Source organism: Elaeis guineensis, chromosome 1, assembly GCF_000442705.2.
Source record: "Elaeis guineensis isolate ETL-2024a chromosome 1, EG11, whole genome shotgun sequence".
NCBI lineage: Eukaryota > Viridiplantae > Streptophyta > Magnoliopsida > Arecales > Arecaceae > Elaeis > Elaeis guineensis.
Window position 1 is genome coordinate 163,979,667 of NC_025993.2, and position 23,637 is coordinate 164,003,303.

The 23,637-nt window shown below is 38.7% G+C and overlaps 1 protein-coding gene across 3 annotated transcripts; it reads left to right on the forward strand.

Annotated features, from left to right (window-relative positions):
* Positions 1–12,582: 12,582 nt before the first annotated feature.
* LOC105039514 (brassinosteroid LRR receptor kinase BRL1) lies at positions 12,583–17,149 on the forward strand. Of its 3 annotated transcripts, none has more exons than XM_073246650.1 (3): positions 12,583–12,806; positions 12,907–13,006; positions 13,090–17,149. In XM_073246650.1, exon 3 carries the CDS (start codon positions 13,221–13,223, stop codon positions 16,854–16,856), a length of 3,636 nt encoding a protein of 1,211 aa, XP_073102751.1. In that variant the 5' UTR covers positions 12,583–12,806; positions 12,907–13,006; positions 13,090–13,220; the 3' UTR covers positions 16,857–17,149. The 3 variants fall into 3 exon arrangements, with proteins under 3 accessions (XP_073102751.1, XP_073102754.1, XP_010913986.1); XM_073246653.1 differs by having other exon boundaries at positions 13,219–17,149; XM_010915684.4 differs by having other exon boundaries at positions 12,583–13,006.
* The last annotated feature ends 6,488 nt before the right edge of the window (positions 17,150–23,637 follow it).

The following is a 23,637-nucleotide window of genomic DNA, read 5'->3' on the forward strand; positions in this document are numbered from 1 at the left end:
GTCTGAGAGCCAAAAGCATTTAAATAGCCAAAACCCAACTGGTCGAAAAAGTATTCGGTGACAAAAAAAAAAAAAAAAAGCATCTGCGATTTCGGGAAACGGATGGGGAACCTTCCTTTTTCGGTACTCATCTTGGGGCCTAATCGTGTGGTCCAAGTCCGTGAGATTAGAAGCTTTGGAAGGGTATCGGCAGCCAAATTGTTCGCAACCATCCAATAGGCATCCTCTAACGTGCATTGGAGTACCTTGAAATCGTAAACAGTGACGAGGGCGAGGCAGAGGAATGGAGGAGCTCCTGGAATCAAGATATTGAATAAGATTCTTCTGTTGAAACTTGACTTCAATGTATCATCATGTCAAGAGTTAGCTGGACTAACTTATTGTAGAATATATGCTTTGGTTGAATGTACATTTGATCTTTGATATGGGTTGGTATAAAATCAAGGTCTAGTCAAAATTGATGGCCAGAGATACCAAGTCATAATTGAACTGTTTGTTATAAAATATGTTATTAAAAAGAAAAGTATATGCTTGTAGACAAATTTGCTAAATCTAGGGTAAGCGAAGGTATCTAAAAAAATAAATTAGAAATCTTTTGCCACTGGTGAGGCGGCGAATATAAATTTACCTTAGTTGCTATTTTAGTTCTCTAGAGATTGTATTACTCTCAAAATGTATTTGAAATTGAAATAGAAATCGAAAATAATCATATCTCCCAATCTGTTTGGTTTTTAATCAGAATTCGAATGGAAGTTGAATGCTAAGGAAGTATAGAAATTAGATTTTGAGAGGTTGGGCCATAATTTTTATTTCCTTAAAGAAAAGTCACTCATTTATATTTCCATTTCGGAGCCCAACTTCTCTTAACTAGACACTGTCCAATATATTGTCACTCGTATATAAAGCAGTCTTCTTCCAGTCCCAATGCTATTTGGCAATGCCTATCTTCAAGTCCATGCCAATTATGTGGTGGTGTTCTATCATTAAAAGATGCAGTTCGACTACGGTCTGCTCAAAAGAAAAACTCATGAGGTTTTTGTCATTAAAAGGCATAGCAAATGGTATGCAAAAAGAAGTCCGTAGCAACAAAATATAGTCCTTTGGGAAGCTAAGGTTGCTTGCTTTAAAAGGTAAAAAAAGGTAGACCTAAAAAATCACGCCTAAAGTCATGCATTTAGAACTTGGCGCACCACCACCGCTGGTATTTTGATCTATGGGCCAAGGTGATGGGCATGGGCCTGCCTTGTCTACAATCCAATAGAGCTCCAATTGCCTAAGAAACCCATATTATCCAAAAGACTCAAATATAACAAAATAAAAGAGAATACACACACACACATACTGGAAATAAAAAATAATAATAATTCTTGATGATGAGCTGAGTATCAGACTAAATTTTGATGACACACCTAAATTGTGTGACAAAGATCGGGATAGTTCGTGACATATTTCATGATTTTGGAGTAGGAAGGTGATGGTTCCTCTAGCAACTTTATTAACTATAGCATTAACAACTTTGAAACCATTCTATTTGAGCGTCAGAAATTGTAATTTAAGGGGGAAAAAAATACAAAAATAGGGAACCAGTTCTTAAATCTAGGACCTTATAAATGAACTGCAACCATTTTCACTGTTCTGGGTCGACCTCATTCTGATCTTTATGATTCATTTAGGCTCAGGTTCACTCCAAAGGCCAACTTAAGCCCAAACTCAATCATCTTGAAAGCCCATAATCTATTAAATATGAAAAAAAAAAATGGCTCGATGTGTCACTTTTCAGTTACTTTTTCACTTGCTCCTGCTAATGTTAATATTTCATCCCCCTTTGTCATAAGTTGACGGGCACCTTGTGAATAGAGCTGATCATAGGCCAGACATCAGGCTTCGGCCCAAGCCTATTTACAATTTAATATTTGTGCACCCAGACTTGGCCCATGATCAGCTCTACTTGTGAACCGAGCGCTGCACCTATCGGTTCGGCTACATTGGAACTGACTAGAAAATTAATTATTGGTGACACAAAGCATTACTTCTCCAATATCTTTATCTTAATATCAAACTTATAAGGTCCATGTTTATGTTGTGTTTGCTGCCATTTTATTCTCTCTACTCCATCCTACTATATATTAGATATGATAAATGTTACAAGAGAATTATTTCCCATCTCTATTTCAAAGTCTAACTCCTGTCAACCAAACATGCCTTTAATTGGACATTGCTGGAACCAAGATTTCTTACAAGCTGTGGCGGCCATTTCAATTATTTCATTGGGTCTATTTAGTTATAGTTTGAGCTTTTGGTCGTTACTTCACCCGACCGAAGGATTCAAACCCAAGGTACAGGTTCAGATACAGAACATAGATTAGGCCATAAACGCCGTCGAACTTGAATCCATAAGAGGTCTTCAAATAATAGTATTATGTTCACGTATCTTTGTGTAAGCAAGAGAAACTTGAAAAAGTTTTGCGGCTAAATAGAAAGAGAGAAAGGGACGTAAAAGCATCAATCTTTTGAAATCTAAGCGTGCCCTTTGGGCGTGCCAATGGACTTTCCAAGGCAAAGAAACGCATGGGACCCATTATTTCATGGACTTTCCAATCTAGGACCCACCTAGTAAATGGGCTACAGTGGACCTTAAGCAGGCCTTTTTGACCTTGTGCACCTGTCCTCATAGAATAAGGGTGCATATACTCTGAAGTCCTTCATAGCCAAGAGCTGTAGTATTTACCTTGCGTCACGTGTGTCTTAAAGGGTGCTACGGATGAGAACGGGAGTAACAACTTCTTGGAAAGCAACAAAAGGAACAGGGAAAGGTCCAATGCAAAATCTTTTACTTCATACGAGATTTCCTGGTAATTTCCTATAGTTTCTCATGCATTTTAAGTGATCTTCCAATGAGGTGTTCTTTTTCCTCCAGAGAAATTGATAGACAGACCAACAATAATTATAGAACACCTCTCAATTTTCAAAAAAAAAAACTATAAGTTTATTTGGAGGGGAGGACGTACGTTATGATTATTAGGTTATCACTCCTTCAGAGTAGTTAATGACTAGGAGTAGGAGGTGTAATGAGGCCAGGAACATGCTAGTGATGGTGCATGCCGACAATCTTTCGAGTTTCAAAAGTTTGGGTAACATTTTAAAAAATTTCAAATGTTGTCTTCATATGAATTAAGTTGGAACATATAGCCCATTAGCAATCTTATTCACTCAGAAAAAAAAGCAGCCTTTAAGTCTAGTCATTTGATGCATTAGCTGGGCCATGCTCGTTTTCAATGATAGCATTCATCAGGTACTTGTAGGTGTGCGAACCCTAGGGTGTGATGCACTAGTCTACTGCAACTCATGTGAAACTAGAACAAGGATCATTGGTATCTACTTTGTAACCATGGGTACATGAAGTGATTTCTTCTTTTTTTTTTTTCCTGAGAAAAAGACGTTGACCATATCCACCAAGTCATGATTTCCATATACTCGTTTCTTCAATGGAGTTTCCCAGACTAATCCTATGCAAGGATTACATTGATAACCATGGTTGAATATTGGGTGGAAAAACTACTCTCTCTCTCTCTCTCTTGTGGAACAAAACGATGGTACAATTTTCCTAGGGTTTTCCTCTGCGTTTCCTACATGTTTCTAGAATGCTTGTGACCATATGTCCACTTGGCAGCCACAATAGCTAGGGAATACTTTGAGACACTTTCAATTTGTCACGCTACTATATGCTTACTAATTTGTGAACTTTTTGCGAGCAAGGTATTCTATTAGGTGATGTAACCAAGTTGCTTGCATGAGAAAGTTGGTCATCCCAAGGGTGCTCTTTCATACGTCTACCAGTTAAAGTAAAGATGTAAAGTGTTTAGTATAAGTTTAGTTTAGCATAAAGTATCGATCATTATACCTGAAAATTTATTCTCAAGAGAGAATGGGAGTAGGACTGGTATAAAATATTTAGATCTTATCATTCTTTTCTACCGGCCATGACCAAAGCTCACATCGATCACTGGACGGCCACAAGCCAAAAATTTTTCATTGCGATTGCTAAATCATTTTTGATCGAGTCAATCAACTTTATCAGTACAGTTCAACATCGACAGGTCATGTAAGAAAATGTACATTAATCAATTCATTAATCTCATCCAATATCAACAAGTTTGGAGCACTATATACGACAAATAGGAGACTAAACAATGCAAAAAGATAACTTAGGCATTCCTATAAATTTTAGCATATGGTGAGTGTTGGTACTCCTAACCATTTACACCAAGACTTAGTCTTTGCATCAGTTGCACTCCACTCACCTACAAACCGAGGGGCTTCAAAGTGCTAACATCACCTTCACCTCCTAAATATTAATCTTAGCTATCTGGACATTGTTGGTCTCTGAACCGTAGATAACAATCATTTGAATGTATTTAGGTAGTTAGATTTCTAGTTATTTCTATGTTCTAAACTTGTGATTGGCAGGGTCTCATTTGTTGTTTTCTTGACATCTGGAGTATTTATTCAATCTCTAATAATCTCTTTCAATATATTTTGCTAAAAGAATACCTTCTAAGCAACAGCATGTGCATTACAGTAGGACTAGGACAAAATCAAAGATCTAGTATGTTGAAATGGAGTAAAGGTAAGTTCTCATCCAACTCTAGTTTACTTGAAGGTTGAGTCAAGTTAAAAGTACATAGTTTCTGTGCGACTTCAAATTTTAGGAATTATCTCAAAAGATCTACATCGCTTGTATATTGCAAATTGGGTCAACACACGTTAAATTAGGATGTGGGAAAATAATGCCCACACCTAACTTTTGTGAAACAGGCTACCTACTTCTCTGTGGGGTCTACTTACACCCCACTCATGCATCACAAACTTCATAGAAGTCCAAATTTTGGACTCAAATCTGACTTTATGTAATTCAGCTTTTGATTTTATAAGGAAATTTTATGGGGTAAAGTAAATAAGATTTGAGTCTTTGTCCACTCATTAAACCTCAATATAGACAGAGCCCTAGCAAAACTCCCAATCACCAAGGTGAAATGCCTTACAATTCATAGTTTGACTAGTTGATGAAGTTCAATACAACTAGGCTATGGTATCATACCATATTTGCTTCTATGATAAAATATTGTCATTGAAGATGTCATTCAACATTTCAGAGAATGTATTAGAGTTTTCTTTCCTGCTCTGAAGAGAAATGGATTAAAAATGAACGAGTTAACAACTTACTTCAAGCTTTTGCAGGTCATTAAAACTTGCAGATTGTTTAATCTTTGCAGATTATTGCCTCAGTTTTTCAGAATTTTTTTTTTTTTTGTTAAACCGTATCTCTTGTGTTTGTCTTCAGTGGACCAAAGAGATGACCTCAATGACATGAAAGTATCTTTTATTAAAAAGGGAGGAAGATTATGGTTCAGATTTAAGGAATAGGAAAAGCAAACTAGTGTTCGTTTGTATCGCAGTGAAAAAAAAATGTAAAATATAGGGTAATCAAGGAGTAGAATGGAGGAAAAGGTTCAAGGCTACTCCTCTTTTTTCTATCCCTATTATAGCCATGAGAGCCAACCATGGAAAACTTAAATGCCTGGCTAATACTATGAGAGCAGGATAGGATTAAAAAATATTAATTTTAGAAGCCTGTTTCAAGATACACAAATTACAAGATCATTTGGTTTTATTCACTTATTTTAATGGGTAAAATTGGAAAAAGGGGATCCATGCCCTAAACTCATTCAAGCAAAAGCTCAAACATTCATGCCCTAAATTCATTTATTTTGATAGAAATGTCACAAGGAGCACCAACATTCATGCCAACCACACACCCCCCCACTCCAACCATGCCCAATGTGTCCACGAAAAAGTCATATAGGAAAGAGGAAGGAACCTTTCAAAGTTGAGACCCATGCAATTGCATTCATGCACCATGCTCATGGTGGTATGATATGTGTGCATCTGCATTGGGAAAGCCCCCTCATGTATATAATTATTCATTAAAGTATGTGATGGAAGTGACACATAGCACGAAAACTCTTCTATATCAAGGAATCATCCCATCACCAGAGCCCTGACTGCCTCGCCAAAACAAATCCATGGATCAAAGTGACACCAATTGGTTTAAATAATGCTAGGGTTTAGGAAGATGAAGGGGAGGATCAAAGGCACACCTCCCACACCCATTTGTATTCCGCCAATCGGGATGGCTTGACACGTGTAAGAAACACCTGCAGGGCCTTGCACGCACGGGCATCCTCACATGTGAAATAATGACTTTTTTTTTCTCTCTCTTTTTTTTATTTTTTGAGAATTCTATAATCGACGAGTTGGAGCCCGCCTTTATCTTTGATCATGCTGTTTTCACTGTTCGAACACTATAGTTGCAATCTCAAAATAGATCAACACTTGTTTGAAAAACTTGAATTTATTTAAAAAAATTTTAATTTATGTAGTCGTTAAGGCCAAGGAAATTATTGTGCTGAGTGCTTAAGCAAGTATTCTTAATGATATGTAGAACAAATTTGGAATGAATATATTAAGAAAAATTCATGGGAATAACATATCATTTCATATCCAGTTATGCACCCAGAAATTGGTGTTTGTTGCCATTGATCGCGCTCCTGGATGGTGACAAAAAAAAATAAATTATTGTCATTATCACTATATATATATATATATATATATATATATATATATATATATATATATATATATATATATATATATATATATATATATATATATATATTTTGTACATCATAGTAGGTGCGGGACGGGTCAAATCGAAGACCCCGAAGATGTGATGCCTGTGAGGAGTGTTCGAGTAGCTTAATGAGATCACACAATCATGCATAAAAGATAGGTTCTATTTGTTTGTCTTGGATTCATAATTGGCGATCCATGGGGGTATTAATTAAAAGAAAGTTGGAGTGAAGACTTGTTTTTTTTTTTTCCCGGTTAGTTGTGAGGAGGCTTTCACAAGCACCCGTGCGGTGGGGTGGAGGGAAGTAAAACAGAGGGCGCAGGAGTGAAGGTGGGACCGACACGTGTGCACCTGACAGGTTCGTTAAGGGGCCAGGACACCGCCGCTCCGGTGGGTACGCGCCCGTGCGGCTCGGTCCGACACGACCGTACCGTCCGAGCCTATTTTTTTGTAATACCCAAAACGCCCCCGATTGCCTACATTTTGGAGATCTGGAAGATAACACAATCTGGAAGGCTGTATAATCGCATTCACCTACCAAGGAAGGATGATGGAACTCTTCACCCCACCGCTAAAAAAAAAAATAATAATAATAATAATAATAATAATAATAACAATAAAATATTAATATACTAAAATTGGGATGCATTTATATGTTAGCGTTTGATTACCAGACTAGTGATGCAATGTGTTGCAAGTTTATCAAAAAAATATATAAATAAAAAATGATACAAATTTGTCAAAAAAATAAAAAGGCTATAAATACAAAATACTAATAAGCAATAATTCTCTAAAGAGGTCACATTAAATGCATGGTAAATTCTTCATGCTAGAAAAAATTAGTAACACTACATGCACCAATCTTACAATGTACACGAGCTCTGTTTCATATGTTGATGTATTGTACTTGATCAATAGAGGTCATAGGATTCAGCTATTATTATTAGTTGTGTTCACGTGATGCATATAGCGTAGCTAATAATTTTGCTGGCCAATCAAAAACGAATGAGGCATTAGGAATGATGTTAAGGGTATTTTAGGAATAATAAAAATTCAAATTAGGGCCGCTCGTGTACCGTAGGGGCCAAGGATCCAGTGGGGGAGAAGACGAGCACTCTTGGACGAAAGCGGACGGCCCAAAATCGGCGGTTTATTTCCGTGGATTCCGTCGCCTTCTAGCGATTAATTTTGGTCGCCCGTGGAGGAATCTTATGCCCATCTCGAGCCACGAGTCACTCCCGAGGAATTCGTGTCCACCTCCAAAAGATCGCCGCCCGTCCCCTAACTTCTCATCCCCGCTCTTCCCAATTAATCCCAAAACTGCCACTGTTCATCAAACCGAAAAGTTAGTGTTTGTTTATTTACTTATATAAAATTTTGGTTGTTGGGTATCATATAGATTGTTGTATATAATTTATAATCACCATCACAATTGCTGACAAAATTGATGTACTGAATCAATTCATTCATCTCATGGTTCTGTTGGTGTGGTTGTATACTAAAATTTCCAATATTGCGATATTTGGTGTAGCTGCTTTCAATGTCTGGATCATTGCTTCAATGCAAAAATTTGTGCACTACAACGGTGTATGTAAAATGACTGGTCGTTGCACAATATTTGATTGGAAACTAGTTTTATTAATCTTGTGCAATTGGACTTCCTTGTTGAATTAGGTTGTTGCTGATAGTAGGATGAGCTGTCTAACCCAAGGATAATAAAGTATCTCGATTAAGTAACATCAAGCTTAATAATCAAATCTTTGATTATAAAATATTTAATTTATAAAATATTTCATGTACTAATGGGTTTATCAAGGCATGCTAGATTTGTGTACTTCATTTAATTTATTTTTCTTTTTAAAACAATGTGCTTGACCACCCCGTTCATTCATTAGAAGAAGTACAACCTCGAGATATGGTATCTTAGCTTATCTCGCATGATCCACTCTTACCAAGGAAAGAAATGGCCAGTGGTAGAAGAAGCTCAATTTTATCATGGCGTACATGGCAAACCAATTGTCTTTGTAGAGTTACTAAAAAATAAATAAGGTGGTATATGCAAGTATCTAACAAGTGAATTATTTCATATCCCCTTGACCACCTAGCATTTTCTTGGAGTCTTCTTGAGGAAAAAGATAATCAATGCAAAGCTAAAAACATGGAGGGAGCATCAATATGATTAAATAATGAAAAAATAATAATTACTTACATCCATTGCTCTTGCCTAGCTAAGTACCCACAATAAATCATTAAACTTCTCCCAGAAATGAAGTCAATATGAAGTCCAACACTAAATTGAACAAGCATAGCAAATGAAGAGTTATAAGTACAATGTCAAGGAACTAGAATCCTGATTTTTTTTTGCTCAAAATAAAATCATCATTTTGATTGACACATATTCAAATAGAAATTATACATCACTCGCTACAATAAAATGTACTTTGAGTAATAAATATTAAAATATATTTTTAGTAATATTTGGTTGTTAGAACCGTCAAGACGGACCGATCCGTCCCGACCCGCCCCGACCTACCTCTAAACGGGTCGGGCGAGCTGGTCTGTTTAACTGATGGGTTAGAAAAACTCCGATCCGATCCGATCCACTATGGGTCACGGGTTAAACGGTTCAATTTGTCAAAATTCAAAAAAAAAAAAATCTATAAACAGTAATATAAAGTGAATTTCATATTCAATTTGAGCTCAAATCAACCTATCAAAATCTCATATCTCAATTCTTAGAGCCATAAAATAAAATTATCCAACTTAAACTAACTACTTAATACAATCCAAACTTCAAAAATTTTAAGTTTCAATTTTCAAATTAATTTAGAGATAAATCAAAGTTTTAAAAAATTATCCTCCATATCATTATTGTGGTCCTCATCATTCAATTATTCATCTTCTTCCTCTTCTTCATCAATTACCTCTTCAAAAATATTAGAATCTCTTTTAAAATATATATATATATATATATAAAGAAACGGATCAGTCCGCCCCAATCCGTCCCGATCCGCCGACCTAAACAGGATGGGTCATTTGATCCGCTTTTAATTGGGTTGCTAAAATATCAATCCAATCCGCTCTATTTACATGACGGGGTGGGTCAATCTGACGGGTCCAACTCAAATTGATAGTTCTATTTGTTGTGAACTATTATTATATCATTGATAATTATCTTATAATAAGTTATGATTTCTAAATGGATGTTAGTCAAACCGTCACTGATTATCTTGCAACAAATAACAGATTGTTGTTCATTGCTATATATCACTAGTTTCTTGCAATTAGCAGCATTTATTTAGCCATCGCTAAACCTTAACTAATTGTCTTAAGATCAGTGATGATTTTTAAGATTGTTGCTAAACCGCTACAAATTATTTTGTAAAGAGTGATGGCTTTTTTGAGTGCTGCTAAATTATTACTAATTGTCTTACAATTGATGACATCTTTTTGAACTATGGCTAAAGGGTCCCCAATTATTATGCAATTAGTTATGGTTTTTGGACTACCAAACATGAACAATTGGTAATGACTAAAATGGTCACTAAAATTTGAGAACACCATTACAAGAAGCACAGTTAGTAAACTTGAACTGGAGAGTGATCTGAGCAAGGGATCAAGTCATCCGGACAACGTTCCAACCACCCAGTCAACTGGTTCGTTTCGATTTATATTTAGAATATTAAAAATTTAAAATAAAAAATATAATGTAGGAAAAACAAGCATAACTATTGATAATTTTTAATTTAAAGATCACTCTATGAATCATATGGTTCTACATTCTACATGAATAATCTTTATCGCAACATAAATACAAAATAATATTATGAGACATCCAATTATTTAAAAATTTTTTAAGTTTTGGATAGTAAGTTACAAAACCGAATTGATTATTGAATATCAAAATCTACTTGCTATTTAATGACAGATATATTTTTTACAGGTATAATAAGTCATGACAATAAAAAAAATGATAAGATATATACATATCTTGGTGGTTTAGAGGGTTCTAATCACAACATGGATCCAAGGTTCTATTTTGCAGTCCAACAGTAAAAATTTGTAAAAACCGATCCAACCAATCCAGTTACAAACTTGAACCTGATAGGATCTGGCTCACCACCTTGTTTAGTCTATGTTTCCCAACTATGGCTAAAAGATAAATAAACTATTATTACAAGGGTATTCTATTAGCCATAGGCATAATTGCTGCTAAAATGTACTCATTTTCATGGAACCAAGCCTGCATCTAAGCTCAATTTTTCTTATCAAATTTGGAAGCGGATACAGCATGGTCCAACCCAAATCCCGATCCCTTCACAGCTCTACCTATGTGTGGAGCATTGCATGCTAGTCTTTTTTTCCGAGGCAATAAGCAATGCTTATCGGTTAAGGCAGGTATTTATCAAAGTTTCTAATAGCTCACCTGGAATAACTCTAGAAAACATTTTTTATAGCAACCTTTTCAAAGGAAACCATGGAGAAACATAGGGGACACAAATGAGAAATTACTAGGATGTGGTCTCTTAATAATTTTCCACTTGATTTCATGTGTATGTATTTTATTTGTTGACATTGCATTTTAAATGAAATTTACTGATTTTTTTTTTTTATTTTTAAAATTTTATCGAGTAATTAGAAAACTAATTGGTTTGCCCTATTTAATTTATAATGCATTAAATTGTTCATGTTTTCTTCATTGCATTTTTTTTAAAAAAAATAGTTAGAGAATAATGTCTGTATAGCCTCATAATTGCTTTGTTTTAAAATCAACTTTAGAAAATGTAGCATTAGATCAATATAATTAGAGTTGCAGCATATTTAGCTGAAGAAATTTTGTGGGACTTTATATATAATTAACAAGGCTAATTATTATTCACTATCTATTTAGTGATGCCCTTTAATCTTTTATTATCCTACAAGGCACAGAGGGACCACCGAACCAATTTGAGAAATGTCTGAGTCTCACCGAGACAGGAATTCCACGTACGTGAAAACAAGTTCACGAGCCGAGATAGAACTTTCATGCTTTTTTTTTTTCTCCTTTAGCATCCCAGGCCAAAGTAGAGCTATAACAAAGCTTCCCACGCACTGTTCGATGTTCTCCGTGAGAGAAGATGTGGCACCTCTTTTGCTTGCGAGGTTGTTGCCTTTATCTATAAAGTTTCTTATCATACACTTCTAATAATAATGACAATCTAGTCTTATGTCATGCATCCCCCACCTTCTCCATAATTCAACAAAGAAATTTCCAACTTCATGGCAGTTGCAAAATATTAAGCTGATCCATCTATATATCAACCCTGTACTACTTAAAGAATATAATAATATAAAATGCTCTCTCATCGGTCCTAACTTAAAATAAGATTTATGATTTGAAACTGATGCACCAAAAGAACAAGATTGTTTCTTTCACTGGAAAGAAGGGTTTATTATCTTCCTTCATACACATCTACCATTAGAACGTGCGATGGTTGCTTCAAGATCCACATAGAGTGGAAGAATGGAAATGTTTGGAGTGCTTTAAGATTTATTTACAGTGCAATCGATCGTTCTTTGGTGCAACGGATACTAAATAGTGTGAGGGCTTAATAACAAAGTTTGCAATTAAAAATTCATCGTGGTGAAGGATGAGAAAAAAAGGAAAAAAAAGAGGTGAAATGGCACGTAGGATATATTCGAGAAAGAGAGGGCCAAAAGGGCGGGCTCGGGAGAATCAAATCCCGAGTTTGACCGGACTCGGTATTTGAGATATCGATTGAAAAAATAAAAATTTTTTATCTATGGTAATTAAACTGCATTTTTTTACTTTTTGATCATTGAAGTAAGAAGCAAACAAACCCCCTTAAACCCCATGATTAAAAACTAAATCCTCCCTCGATTCCTACCATTCGCTTTTCTTCCACCTGGGTTTATTGGATTCCCTCACCTTCTCCCCTTCCCCTCTCTCTCTCTCTCTCTCTCTCTCTTCCCCCGTCTTTCTCCATCCACGCTCTGTGAATCCATGTCTTCTTCAAACCCTTCCATCAAAAACCCTCTTTGAGAGGTTTAGAAAGTTCCCACACCCCGTTTCTTTCCAAAATTCTCATTTTATGGCCGCCCAGAGCTCACAAAGGTCTGTTGTGGCTTCAAAGATGCCGGCTTTCCATCTATTTCCCTCTAAAAATTCGATTTTTTTTTTTTTAATTTTGGTTTATCGGGGGTTTTGTCAGTAGATTTTGATTTCTTGGGCAAACAATAAAACTGGGCTCGTATCAAAATTTGATCTTTCTTCTTCAACAACGGAGATTCGGAGTCTAGTCGATCAAGACTTTGGTAAGTATCCGATCCTCTTCATCCTTTGGTGCATCCTAATCAGATTGTTTATAAAAAAAAAATTTCCTTTTTGGAATCAACAGAGCTCTCTGTTTCCATTGGAGGCCTCCGGGATGTGAGAGTCTTGGTAGCCAAGGAGAAAGAAAGCAGCAGCTGTGAAAGAGCGCCTTTTATTCCCTTCTTCTGAGCTCTTTTCCACTTATTATTTTCAGCCATGGAAAGCCTATTCGCCTTCTTCGTCCTCCTACTGATGCTCTTGTGTAGTTCCCCTTCTTCCATGGCGGCGACCGACGAAGTCTCCGCTTTGATCTCATTCAAGTTTTCGTCGGTCGAGCTCGATCCCCATGGCTTCTTGCAGAACTGGACTGCTAATAGCAGCGCCAACAATCCGAATTCGGACGCCCCGTGCTCGTGGACTGGTGTGATCTGCTCGCCGGCCGGCGGCCGGGTCCGGGGCCTCAACCTAAGCAACATGGGCCTGATTGGCCGGCTCAGCATCGATGAGCTCATGGCGTTGCCGGACCTTCATGACGTCGATCTCCATGGCAATTCCTTCTACGGCAATCTCTCTTACAGTAGCAGAGCTTCCTCTCTTCCCTGCGGCTTCGAGACCGTGGACTTTTCGTCGAACCACTTCAACGAAACCATTCCGGGGTCCTTCCTGGCCTCTTGCCGGCGCCTGGTCTCGCTCAACCTATCGAGAAACTTGATCCCTGGCGGCATTTTTCCATTCGGATCTTCCATCCTGGTGCTTGATCTGTCCCACAACCAGATTTCCAACCAGGGGCTGTTCAACTACTCGCTTTCGAGCTGCGGCAATCTGAACTATCTCAACTTGTCCGACAACAAGCTCACCGGGGGTCTGAAGGGCGTCTCCTCGTGCACTAATCTCACTGTGCTTGACCTCTCATACAATACTATCTCCGGGGAGATTCCGGCGGACTTCATATCGAAGTCGCCGGCCTCGCTGAAGCAATTAGACCTCTCCAACAACAACCTTTCTGGTGATTTCTCAAGCTTCAAATTTGGGACCTGTGGTGGACTCAAGGCGCTCGATTTGTCCGACAATGGCCTAAACGGCAGCGGCCTGCCGCCGAGCTTGGCGAATTGCTGGCAGCTTGAGAGGCTCGATCTCTCCGGCAATCGTTTTGTAAATGAAATCCCAACATTCTGGCGGAACTTCGCCAATCTGAAGCACCTATCTCTGGCTAACAATGGTTTTACAGGGCAAATGCCACCGGAGCTAGGCCAGATTTGTGGGACTGTCGTCGAGCTCAACCTGTCCGGGAATAAGCTCACCGGTGGGCTACCGCCAACCTTTGTCTCCTGCTCTTCTCTTCAGATACTAGACCTCGCCAATAACCAGCTCTCCGGTGATTTCGTCGAGAAAGTGATCGGTACTCTGCCTGCTCTGAAGCGTCTCCATCTTCCTTTCAACAACATCACCGGTCAGGTGCCATTGCTGGCGCTGACCAACTGTACATTGCTCGAAGAAGTTGACTTTGGCTCCAATGAGTTCGCCGGTGATATCGAAATCCCAGCTGGTTTCTGTTCATCTCTCCCTTCTCTCCAGAGGATCCTGCTGCCCAACAATTTGTTGAGAGGATCGGTGCCACCGGAGTTGGGAAACTGTACTAGTCTCCGGACCATCGACCTGAGCTTCAATTTCTTGAGTGGCCCGATCCCTTCGGAAATATGGTCGCTTCCGAATCTCTCCGACTTGGTTATCTGGGCTAACAATCTCTCCGGTGAGATACCTCAAGACCTCTGTTCAAATAGTGTGAGCTTGGGGACACTAATCCTCAGCTACAACATCATCAGTGGGAGCATCCCTTCATCTCTCACCAAGTGTGTGAATCTTATATGGGTGTCATTCTCCGGCAACCGCCTCGTGGGGAGTATCCCCAGTGGCATGGGCAACCTCCAGAACCTGGCGATCCTCCAATTGGGCGACAACTTGCTCTCCGGAGAGATACCACCGGAGCTCGGCAGCTGCCAGAGTCTCATATGGCTCGACCTCAACAGCAATGGACTAACTGGCTCCATCCCGCCTGCCCTGGCCTCACAAACAGGGCTTATAGTCCCTGGCATTGTGTCCGGCAAACACTTCGCATTCTTGAGGAATGAGGGTGGGAACATTTGCCCCGGTGCCGGCGCGCTGTTCGAGTTCGAAAGCATCCGCCCTGACAGGCTTGCAAACTTCTCATCGGTGCATTCCTGTCCCTCTACAAGGATATACACTGGAACAACGGTCTACTCTTTCACGAGCAATGGAAGCATGATCTACCTTGATCTCTCCTACAATTTGCTCTCGGGGACGATACCGGAGAACTTGGGGGGCATGGATTATCTCCAGGTTCTGAACTTGGGACACAACCGGCTGACGGGGATTATACCGGAGAGCTTCCGAGGTCTGCGAATAATCGGAGCACTCGACCTCTCCCACAACAATCTCAGTGGTAACATCCCGGGGGCTCTTGGCACGCTGACATTCCTCAGCGACTTGGATGTCTCCAACAACAACCTCACCGGTCCAATCCCAACATCAGGGCAGCTCACAACATTCCCAGCTGCACGGTATGAGAACAATTCCGGCCTCTGTGGGCTCCCTCTGCCCCCTTGCGGGGCTAACGGTGATAACCGTGGTCCCCATTCCAATTCGGGTGGTCGGAGGCGATTGTTGGGCGGGAGCATGATGATCGGGATTGCTCTGTCTCTGCTCATCATTTTGTCACTCATACTGGCTCTGTACAAAATGAAGCAGCACCAAAAGACCAAGGAGCTGAGAGGTTCCTATGTCGAAAGCCTCCCGACCTCCGGGACTGCAAGCTGGAAGCTGTCGGGTGTTCTCGAGCCTCTCAGCATCAATGTGGCCACCTTCGAGAAGCCTCTGAGGAAGCTAACATTCGCCCACCTCCTCGAGGCCACCAATGGCTTCAGTGCTGATAGCTTGATCGGCTCTGGTGGGTTTGGAGAGGTCTACAAGGCTCGACTCAGGGATGGGAGCATCGTCGCGATCAAGAAGCTGATCCATGTCACAGGCCAGGGGGACCGGGAATTCATGGCTGAAATGGAGACCATTGGTAAGATCAAGCACCGGAACCTCGTACCCCTGTTGGGCTACTGCAAGATCGGCGACGAGAGGCTTCTAGTCTATGAGTACATGAAATTTGGGAGCTTAGACGTTCTTCTTCATGACAAGGGCAAGGGGGATACTACCAGACTGGATTGGGCAGCGAGGAAGAAGATTGCGATCGGCTCGGCGAGGGGGCTGGCTTTCCTTCACCACAGCTGCATTCCTCACATCATACACAGAGACATGAAGTCCAGCAATGTTCTGTTAGACGAGAATTTGGAGGCCCGGTTGTCTGATTTTGGGATGGCAAGACTTATGAATGCTCTGGACACCCACCTCAGCGTAAGCACCCTTGCAGGAACACCAGGCTATGTGCCCCCTGAGTATTATCAGAGCTTCCGATGCACCACCAAGGGTGATGTCTATAGCTATGGAGTGGTTCTCTTGGAGCTTCTATCGGGGAAGAAGCCAATAGACCCATTGGAGTTTGGTGACAACAATCTTGTTGGTTGGGCTAAGCAGATGGTGAAGGAGAACAGAAGTAGTGAGATCTTTGACCCTGAATTGCTGGGGAACAAGTCCGGGGAGGCCGAGCTATACCAGTATCTAAAGATTGCTTGCGAGTGCTTGGATGACCGACCGCTCCGGAGGCCGACCATGATTCAGGTGATGGCGATGTTTAGAGAGCTTCAGATCGACACCGACAGTGATTTCCTCGATGGATTTTCCATTGGGAGGACCATCATTGATGAATCAAGAGAGAGAGCACCTTAAACCTGCATGACATAGTGCTGCCACAAATTTTGTTCCATTTGGAATGGTGAGTGTTGGTTGCTGCCATTCCAGAGTCATTTAATTAGTCTTTAAGCATGTGATTACAGCATTTTGATTACTGTAAATAGCACAAGAATGTTTAGGAGAAAGAAAAGTTTGTAGACTAAATCAGAGAAAAATCCTTTGTTGTTCAATGGGAGAGGGAGGAAGGAAAGGTATCTTGGATTACTTCATAGTCCCATGTACACTTTTCTTTTATTCTTATATATGTTAAATTACAGTTTTTTGTGGCTTATATGTCCATCTTGTTCATCATGTATGTGTATGTGATAAATTGAATGCCTGCCACAAGGATGCTTTTTCTAAGACACAAATTTGGCCATGTGTGCGTGTCCTTTTTTTTTTTTTTTTTGGAAGTGATGAAAGTTTTTTTCTGAAAGAAATGGTGAAGTTGTATTGGCAACTGACTTAAAATATTTAGAACATCTCTACTTTGGTATTTCTTTGCAGAACAAGGATGGACTTGGCCTAAATATATAGGAGGTAATCAATCAAATGAAATCCTGGATTGCAGACCACTTAGATTGCTTTACTTGTAAAAAAAGGCATTTTCCTGACAGTATGAGTCACCGATGGGCTGCAAAATCTATGATGCAGTTTGTTCCCTTGAAAGGTCCAGAGGATTTGAAAGTTCACTTTTATCTGCGAGTAAAATTTTTACTTCTATTATTCTACTGAGACCTCGTTAGTATTGAATGTTTAAACGGTTCTTTTAACTGATACCTGTCCCTTTTTTTGAGCTAATTAAGGAACCAAAGGTAATCTGGAATCCCGTCATTTTATGCTGCAAAATATAGTTTTTCTTTTACATATCCTGGGAAAAACAGGTTTTGATGTTCTTGGTTTTTATAAGGAACTCAAAATGTAGAATAGAAATGATTTCGTGAGAATTTGTGTGGGTACGTATTTAGTCTACCACATCAGCTATGCATTGGATAAATCTTAGACAGTTGTATAGGATCAAAGAACTCAAAATAGTTTCCAACTAGTTTTTTTGAATGAGTTGTTATGTTGTCATAATATCTGAGCAAATCCGACTTATAGACTATGTGAATTAAGAGACAGCCCATTGAAGCTGATCATAATGCTCATGATTAGATTTGAATGGATTTAATCTCATATTCACAGTACATCGGATAGATCTTGAATATTTAATAAATATTTTTTGTACTATAAAACTGGAGGATCATAACGCCATCCATTGGGTCTCATGTTCCCGTTCTTCTTCTATTGTGCAAGCAGATACAGCATTCAGTATACACGCACCAGCATTTTAAAATTATCAAACAAAAGCCCACCTGCCGGAAGCTGCCGCATATTTATTGTTCTTTATGCGATTCTTTCTGTACACTCTCACCAAGAAGTCCATCTAATGCACGCAACATTAAACGAATACTTTACTGCCCAATTGATTCATAATCTATAGACAACTGCAACCAAACTAATAATTATCATTGGCATTATTCCATAAAGTAAACTTTAGACAAGGAAATAGGAAGGGAAACTATCGCTATCTATACCACAATTCATAAATGGGGACGTGTATATAGTTTTTATCAACAGGTTAGGTATTGGGTGACCAAGATGCCTCCATCGGCCATGGTGGTGGCTATGTGCATGTGCGCATCATGACATACACATGAGCTAAAAATGATCGAGAAGCATCCAGCCAAGGACAAAACAGTGGTACTTTTTCCTTGAGTCAAGTAAGGCCATCCAATGCTTGGGGATGGAAGAGGGTTACTTTAGAATCAAGGAGACTAGATTGGAGATGTGTACACGCTTTTATTTAGGCAATTTGGGGAGGGACCCCAAAGACTATGACCCTCCTTCTAATTAAGTGGTCCCTTGTTAGACAAAGACTCGATCTTTTTGAAAATGGAGTTTAGAAGAAACACCACCACAATGACAGGGAAATGATAAGGATTTGCCATCTCTTTATACGGGGGTTTTATTCACTGATCTACTTTCATATATAAAACAAAACCCCATGAAGACAAGTGGAAGGAAAACCTCTATGGTCAACTCGTCGGATTCTTTTATAGCATGTTTCCATGGAGTGAGTCCTAATGATCCTGATCAAATCCTAACAACAGGTCCTTACAGATCGTTATTTTTGAATGCAATTACGCCCGGTAGCTATCAGAGGTGGAAAGCTGGTGTCTCAGCGAAGACGACTCTTTCTTTCAGGTAGATTTATTCTGAATGAGCCTCTGTTTGACAGAACTGAAATAAAATGGAGAGAATACGTGGGAGGGCAAAAAAACACTTGGAATTACCGTATCCTAGCTTAACAAGGCCGCAGTCTGGTTCCAGAAACGCTGGAATTGAAGGGATGGATACATAACAGATTTCATGAGCTTGTTGCAATAGTCCTTCATTCCTTTGCCACGTAGGTCAATGGATATAAGGCCTCACATGGCCCAGCCCATCTTCGCATAGGCTAATGGGCCAACCAAGTACATCAAAAATTTAGGATAAATTACGTTCTGATCATGTCTGGTTTTAAAAGTTTTCTATTCGTCGTTTAACGCCGTTACCGTGCTATTCCAAATAATTGCCCTGTCTCTCTTAACCTGAATCTATCTATCTATCTATATATATATATTTCACTCCAATCCCTTCATTCTTGTCTTCCCTCTCGAGGGGTCCCCATGCCACGATCATCGAGTCATTCAGATCGATACTCCAGTTATGATCTCTGTATGCTAACCCCCGTCTTCGAACAGTAACCCCTCTACATGGTATTCTTGAACGAGCTCTATTTCCACATTGGATATTCTTCAACATTTTTGTTGCATTGCCGATTCGCGATTGCTGGCATTGCCGACCTTTTTTGATTGTCATGGTAGAAATGGCTTACACCTGTTTAGGTCTGCATACGAATTCCTTCAACATGATCACTGTGAGATTAGTATTTTCGTAGTGGAATTATATAGTTCTCAGGTATTCACCATATCTTTCATTGTTAGACTATGACATCTGATTGACAAGAGGAGATCTGGCAGTTGCAACCTAGGAATTTGGTTCATAGGAAGGTTGATGAGCTGTAGGGCTCGAAATAGGCTGGGCCACTTCCCTATTCAAGCCTGGCTCCAAATATATATATATATATATATATATATATATATATATATATATATATATATATATATATATATATATATATATATATATATTTTGGAGGCGGTGGGGCAGAAAAATTTTTACAAAATTTTAATCTAAATCTGACCGAATATGATTGGATCAGTCTGAATTATACATTTAAGCTAAAACTCGGACTAATCTGAACCCAATTGAAGCTTAATTTTCTCATCTTTTGTATTATAGATTTACATTTTTTTGATGAAATACGATAGCTCCACATTAGCAATCATCTAATAATCAGAAACATGTTTATCAGAAAATCAAATGGATAACATAATTGAAAATGGTATTCCTATTTTCTAAGTAGTTTATAAATAAGAGTTTAAGTTTGAACTCTATTTCGAGCTTAAATTTGGGCTCCATTCTAAACGTCATTCAGGTGGAGCAAGACTAATAATATATTTAAACCCAGTCCAAGAAACATAAAGCCTCTATATTTAAACCCTAATCTGATCTGTAGACTGAGGTTGGCCGCTGGGGCCTAATTCCTACCCAAATGAGATGCACTTAATCAAATTAACAAACTTACGGAGATTGTACATCATCGGCTGACTGTGTCTGGGCCAGAGGGCTGTCTCTTTGCTATGAATGTGAAGGCCTGCAGAATGTAGTATGATTTACCAGACAATCGTATATTTCCACTTTAAAGGAGGGTGATATATTTTGGCTTTCAAGTTGTTCGTAACACATACCGACACTGCTCATAGATTACATGACCATAAATTTTGAAAACTGAAACAATAGACACTATGGACCATATGATCTCATGGTCCGAGGGCGGTGTACTTCTTCTGAGTTTTCCGAATAAAATATTTGCGTCACTTTCTCTCAAATCCTTTTCCTGATTTAGTTCATTATTGGCTATACATTCGTGATTGCTTTCGAGTGATACGAAGGAAAGAAGGCTTGGAGAGCAAGGATCAATACTTAAAAGGCAACTGATAGCTTTGTGAATTTTCTGTGCTTATGGTGTTATCAAGGTTATACTTGACACTGCATTATTTTGATATTCCTGTTTCGTACTAATGCTAATTAAATGTTTACGAAGAATATTATGTTCTTTTTTACTAAGAGCTCACGTCTTTTTGGTGTGCAATCTTTGGTGGCACTTAAACTCTGGCCTTTCTTCTTCTTCTTCTTTTTTTTTTTTGAGCATTCTTGTAAAAAAGGTATGAGCTACACGATAGGGGATTGCTCTCCTTTAAATATCTCAATCCTGAAGTAGCAGATCGTTTAGTACAATTATTAAATATTTTATTTTCAGTAAGAAATAAAGAAAAGAAAGTTCGTTTATCAGAATTTGTCCAATTCAGATAAGAGTGGAGACTTGAAAAAAAAAAAAAGAATGGCACCAAGGAGAAAAGAATCAAGAGAGTATATATCTAGAGATCTCCCATACACTATCTATATAGACAAGGGTCGACGTTTGTTACCCAATAAGACTAATGTGCCCCCTAATTGCATGAGAATTGCCTGCTCATTATATATATATCAGTTTAACTGCACACAATCATAGGCCAATCTAAGCCGTTAAGGAAGATTTAAATATCTTTTATGACACTCTTAATGAAGCTCATGCGGCAAACTCCTATTGATTGATATGTTCACGTCGGCAGGGATCGGTTCGGAGACACAACAGCTATATATATCCGCACCAACAGCAACGGCACTACTATTATTACGTGTTATATAATTACTGATTTTGATTCACCAATAGGCGCGCCGCTTGTCTGGTCTTCCGGATTTCTAGCTGGTGTAAGTTTCACTAGAAGGCGCAGGGATTTCAGTGTCCGTTCTCAGCTTTCGTGTACTTGGTTTGTGTCACGTAGAACAAGAAATAGTTGGTCTTCTTGGCTTCTTCACTTGTTTGGTTTTTGATCCGGACCATCATTCATCGCTTCTTTCGTGGTGGTGCAGGGTATGCTTTTTATCCAGGTGTGGTGCCATTACATACAAGCGTGTTCCGACTTGGTCAAGCAACGAGTTGTGTGAGCTAAGCTGTCAGGATATATGGCACCATATCATGTTACACCAACCAAAATATAAAGCCCAGCTCAGTAATGCTCATCTTAAAAGGGGCGAAAGGGCCTGGAAACTTAACCTGAAACTTCTAAAATACCCATTTGATAATAAAAACAATTATGAATTAGCTGATTTGTTCGTAGTTAAAGTGAAAATTTTTTGACCAACAACACTTTTTGACCAGAAGAATCATGCTGAAGCTATTCAAGACAAGAAAAGAGACATGGGAGTACTTTCAAATCAGATTCCATGTCTATTGAGTCGGAAGAAGAGCTTGGAGACATGCGACAGATAGCTCTTAACCCAAGGTACATAGCAGAAAGCACCCCGATACCATCATCTAAACGCTGACACCAATACCCACCCCGAACATTCTCGTTTGCTCCAAGCCAAAAATGAAAAATCCTGCCCTTACTTTGGTTAATCCCACCCTATGCTAACTTCCAAGCTTCCAATATAGCGGTTATCCTGTTGCAACAAACCCTAAAAAACCGTCATGAAGTAGTTTTTATTATTTCTCTAAATCTAATTTGGTTCTTTTTTTAATAATAATGATAGTCGTTGGGCAATGATATTATTAAGTCATTATCAATAAAATGTTATATTGCATCGAGTGCAATCATAAACATCACGATCATCTAACTATCAATGTTAAATAGATCATACCGCAATATCATCGGACTACGATTCAAATTCATTACCATACCACTCATAATAATTTACGACTTCATCTAAAAACAGTCTTCAAAGTTTATTTAGATTTTTAAGATATATAAAAATATTAAAATTTTTTCAAACATGTAAGTGTAGTCAGACTAAATAAAGGCGCATATAGATCCTCACACACTTTGGTCTATTGGATTGGTCATCAACGGCCGTCCCCGTCCAAAGCCGCGCAGGATATGAAGCTCGAATCTGTTTTCAATTAAAAAATAAATAAAAAGTAAAATTAATGATGACATCATTAAAAAATTGAGAGAAAAAAAAAAAAGGAAGGTGAGAAAAATGAGGTCAGTTAAGAAAAACCTCCTCATCAATGCCCTTCCAAGTTCCAACAAATCCTTCGCATTTCTCGGTCAATCGGTCAAACTGTCCTCCTCCATTTCCTCTCTCTCTCTCTTTCTCCCCCGTTGCAGAGCAAAAGTATGGAAGGACTATTTTCTTTGATAAAATTTGAAAAGACTCGATGACATAAGTTTCACTGTCTGTCTAACTTTCCTCATATTTTCTTATATTTCTCGCTTGGACTGAGAATATCCAATCATTGGTATCTTCCGTCCTCGATGTGATATGTTTGTTTAATTTAGCTTTTATATATTTCTATTTTAATTCTATATTCTTCCGTTTTCTTGATGGTTTTGTTATTCTAAGTTGGTTTTTAACTGATTTTGTTTTGGTTTGGTTTACTTATATAAGTGTTTCTGGTTTTTCTTTTATTTTTTGTTGGATGGTAATCTTCTTCCTTTTTTTGACTCCATTTGGTACAACGGTCTACATTTAAAAGATTTTTTTTTTTTTTTTGGGTCGCTTATGGTTTATTTGTTTCAATTGG

Bases quoted from the DNA above. Each gene is read 5' to 3' on its own strand.
- LOC105039514 (XM_010915684.4), top strand. From the start codon at position 13,221: ATGGAAAGCCTATTCGCCTTCTTCGTCCTCCTACTGATGCTCTTGTGT.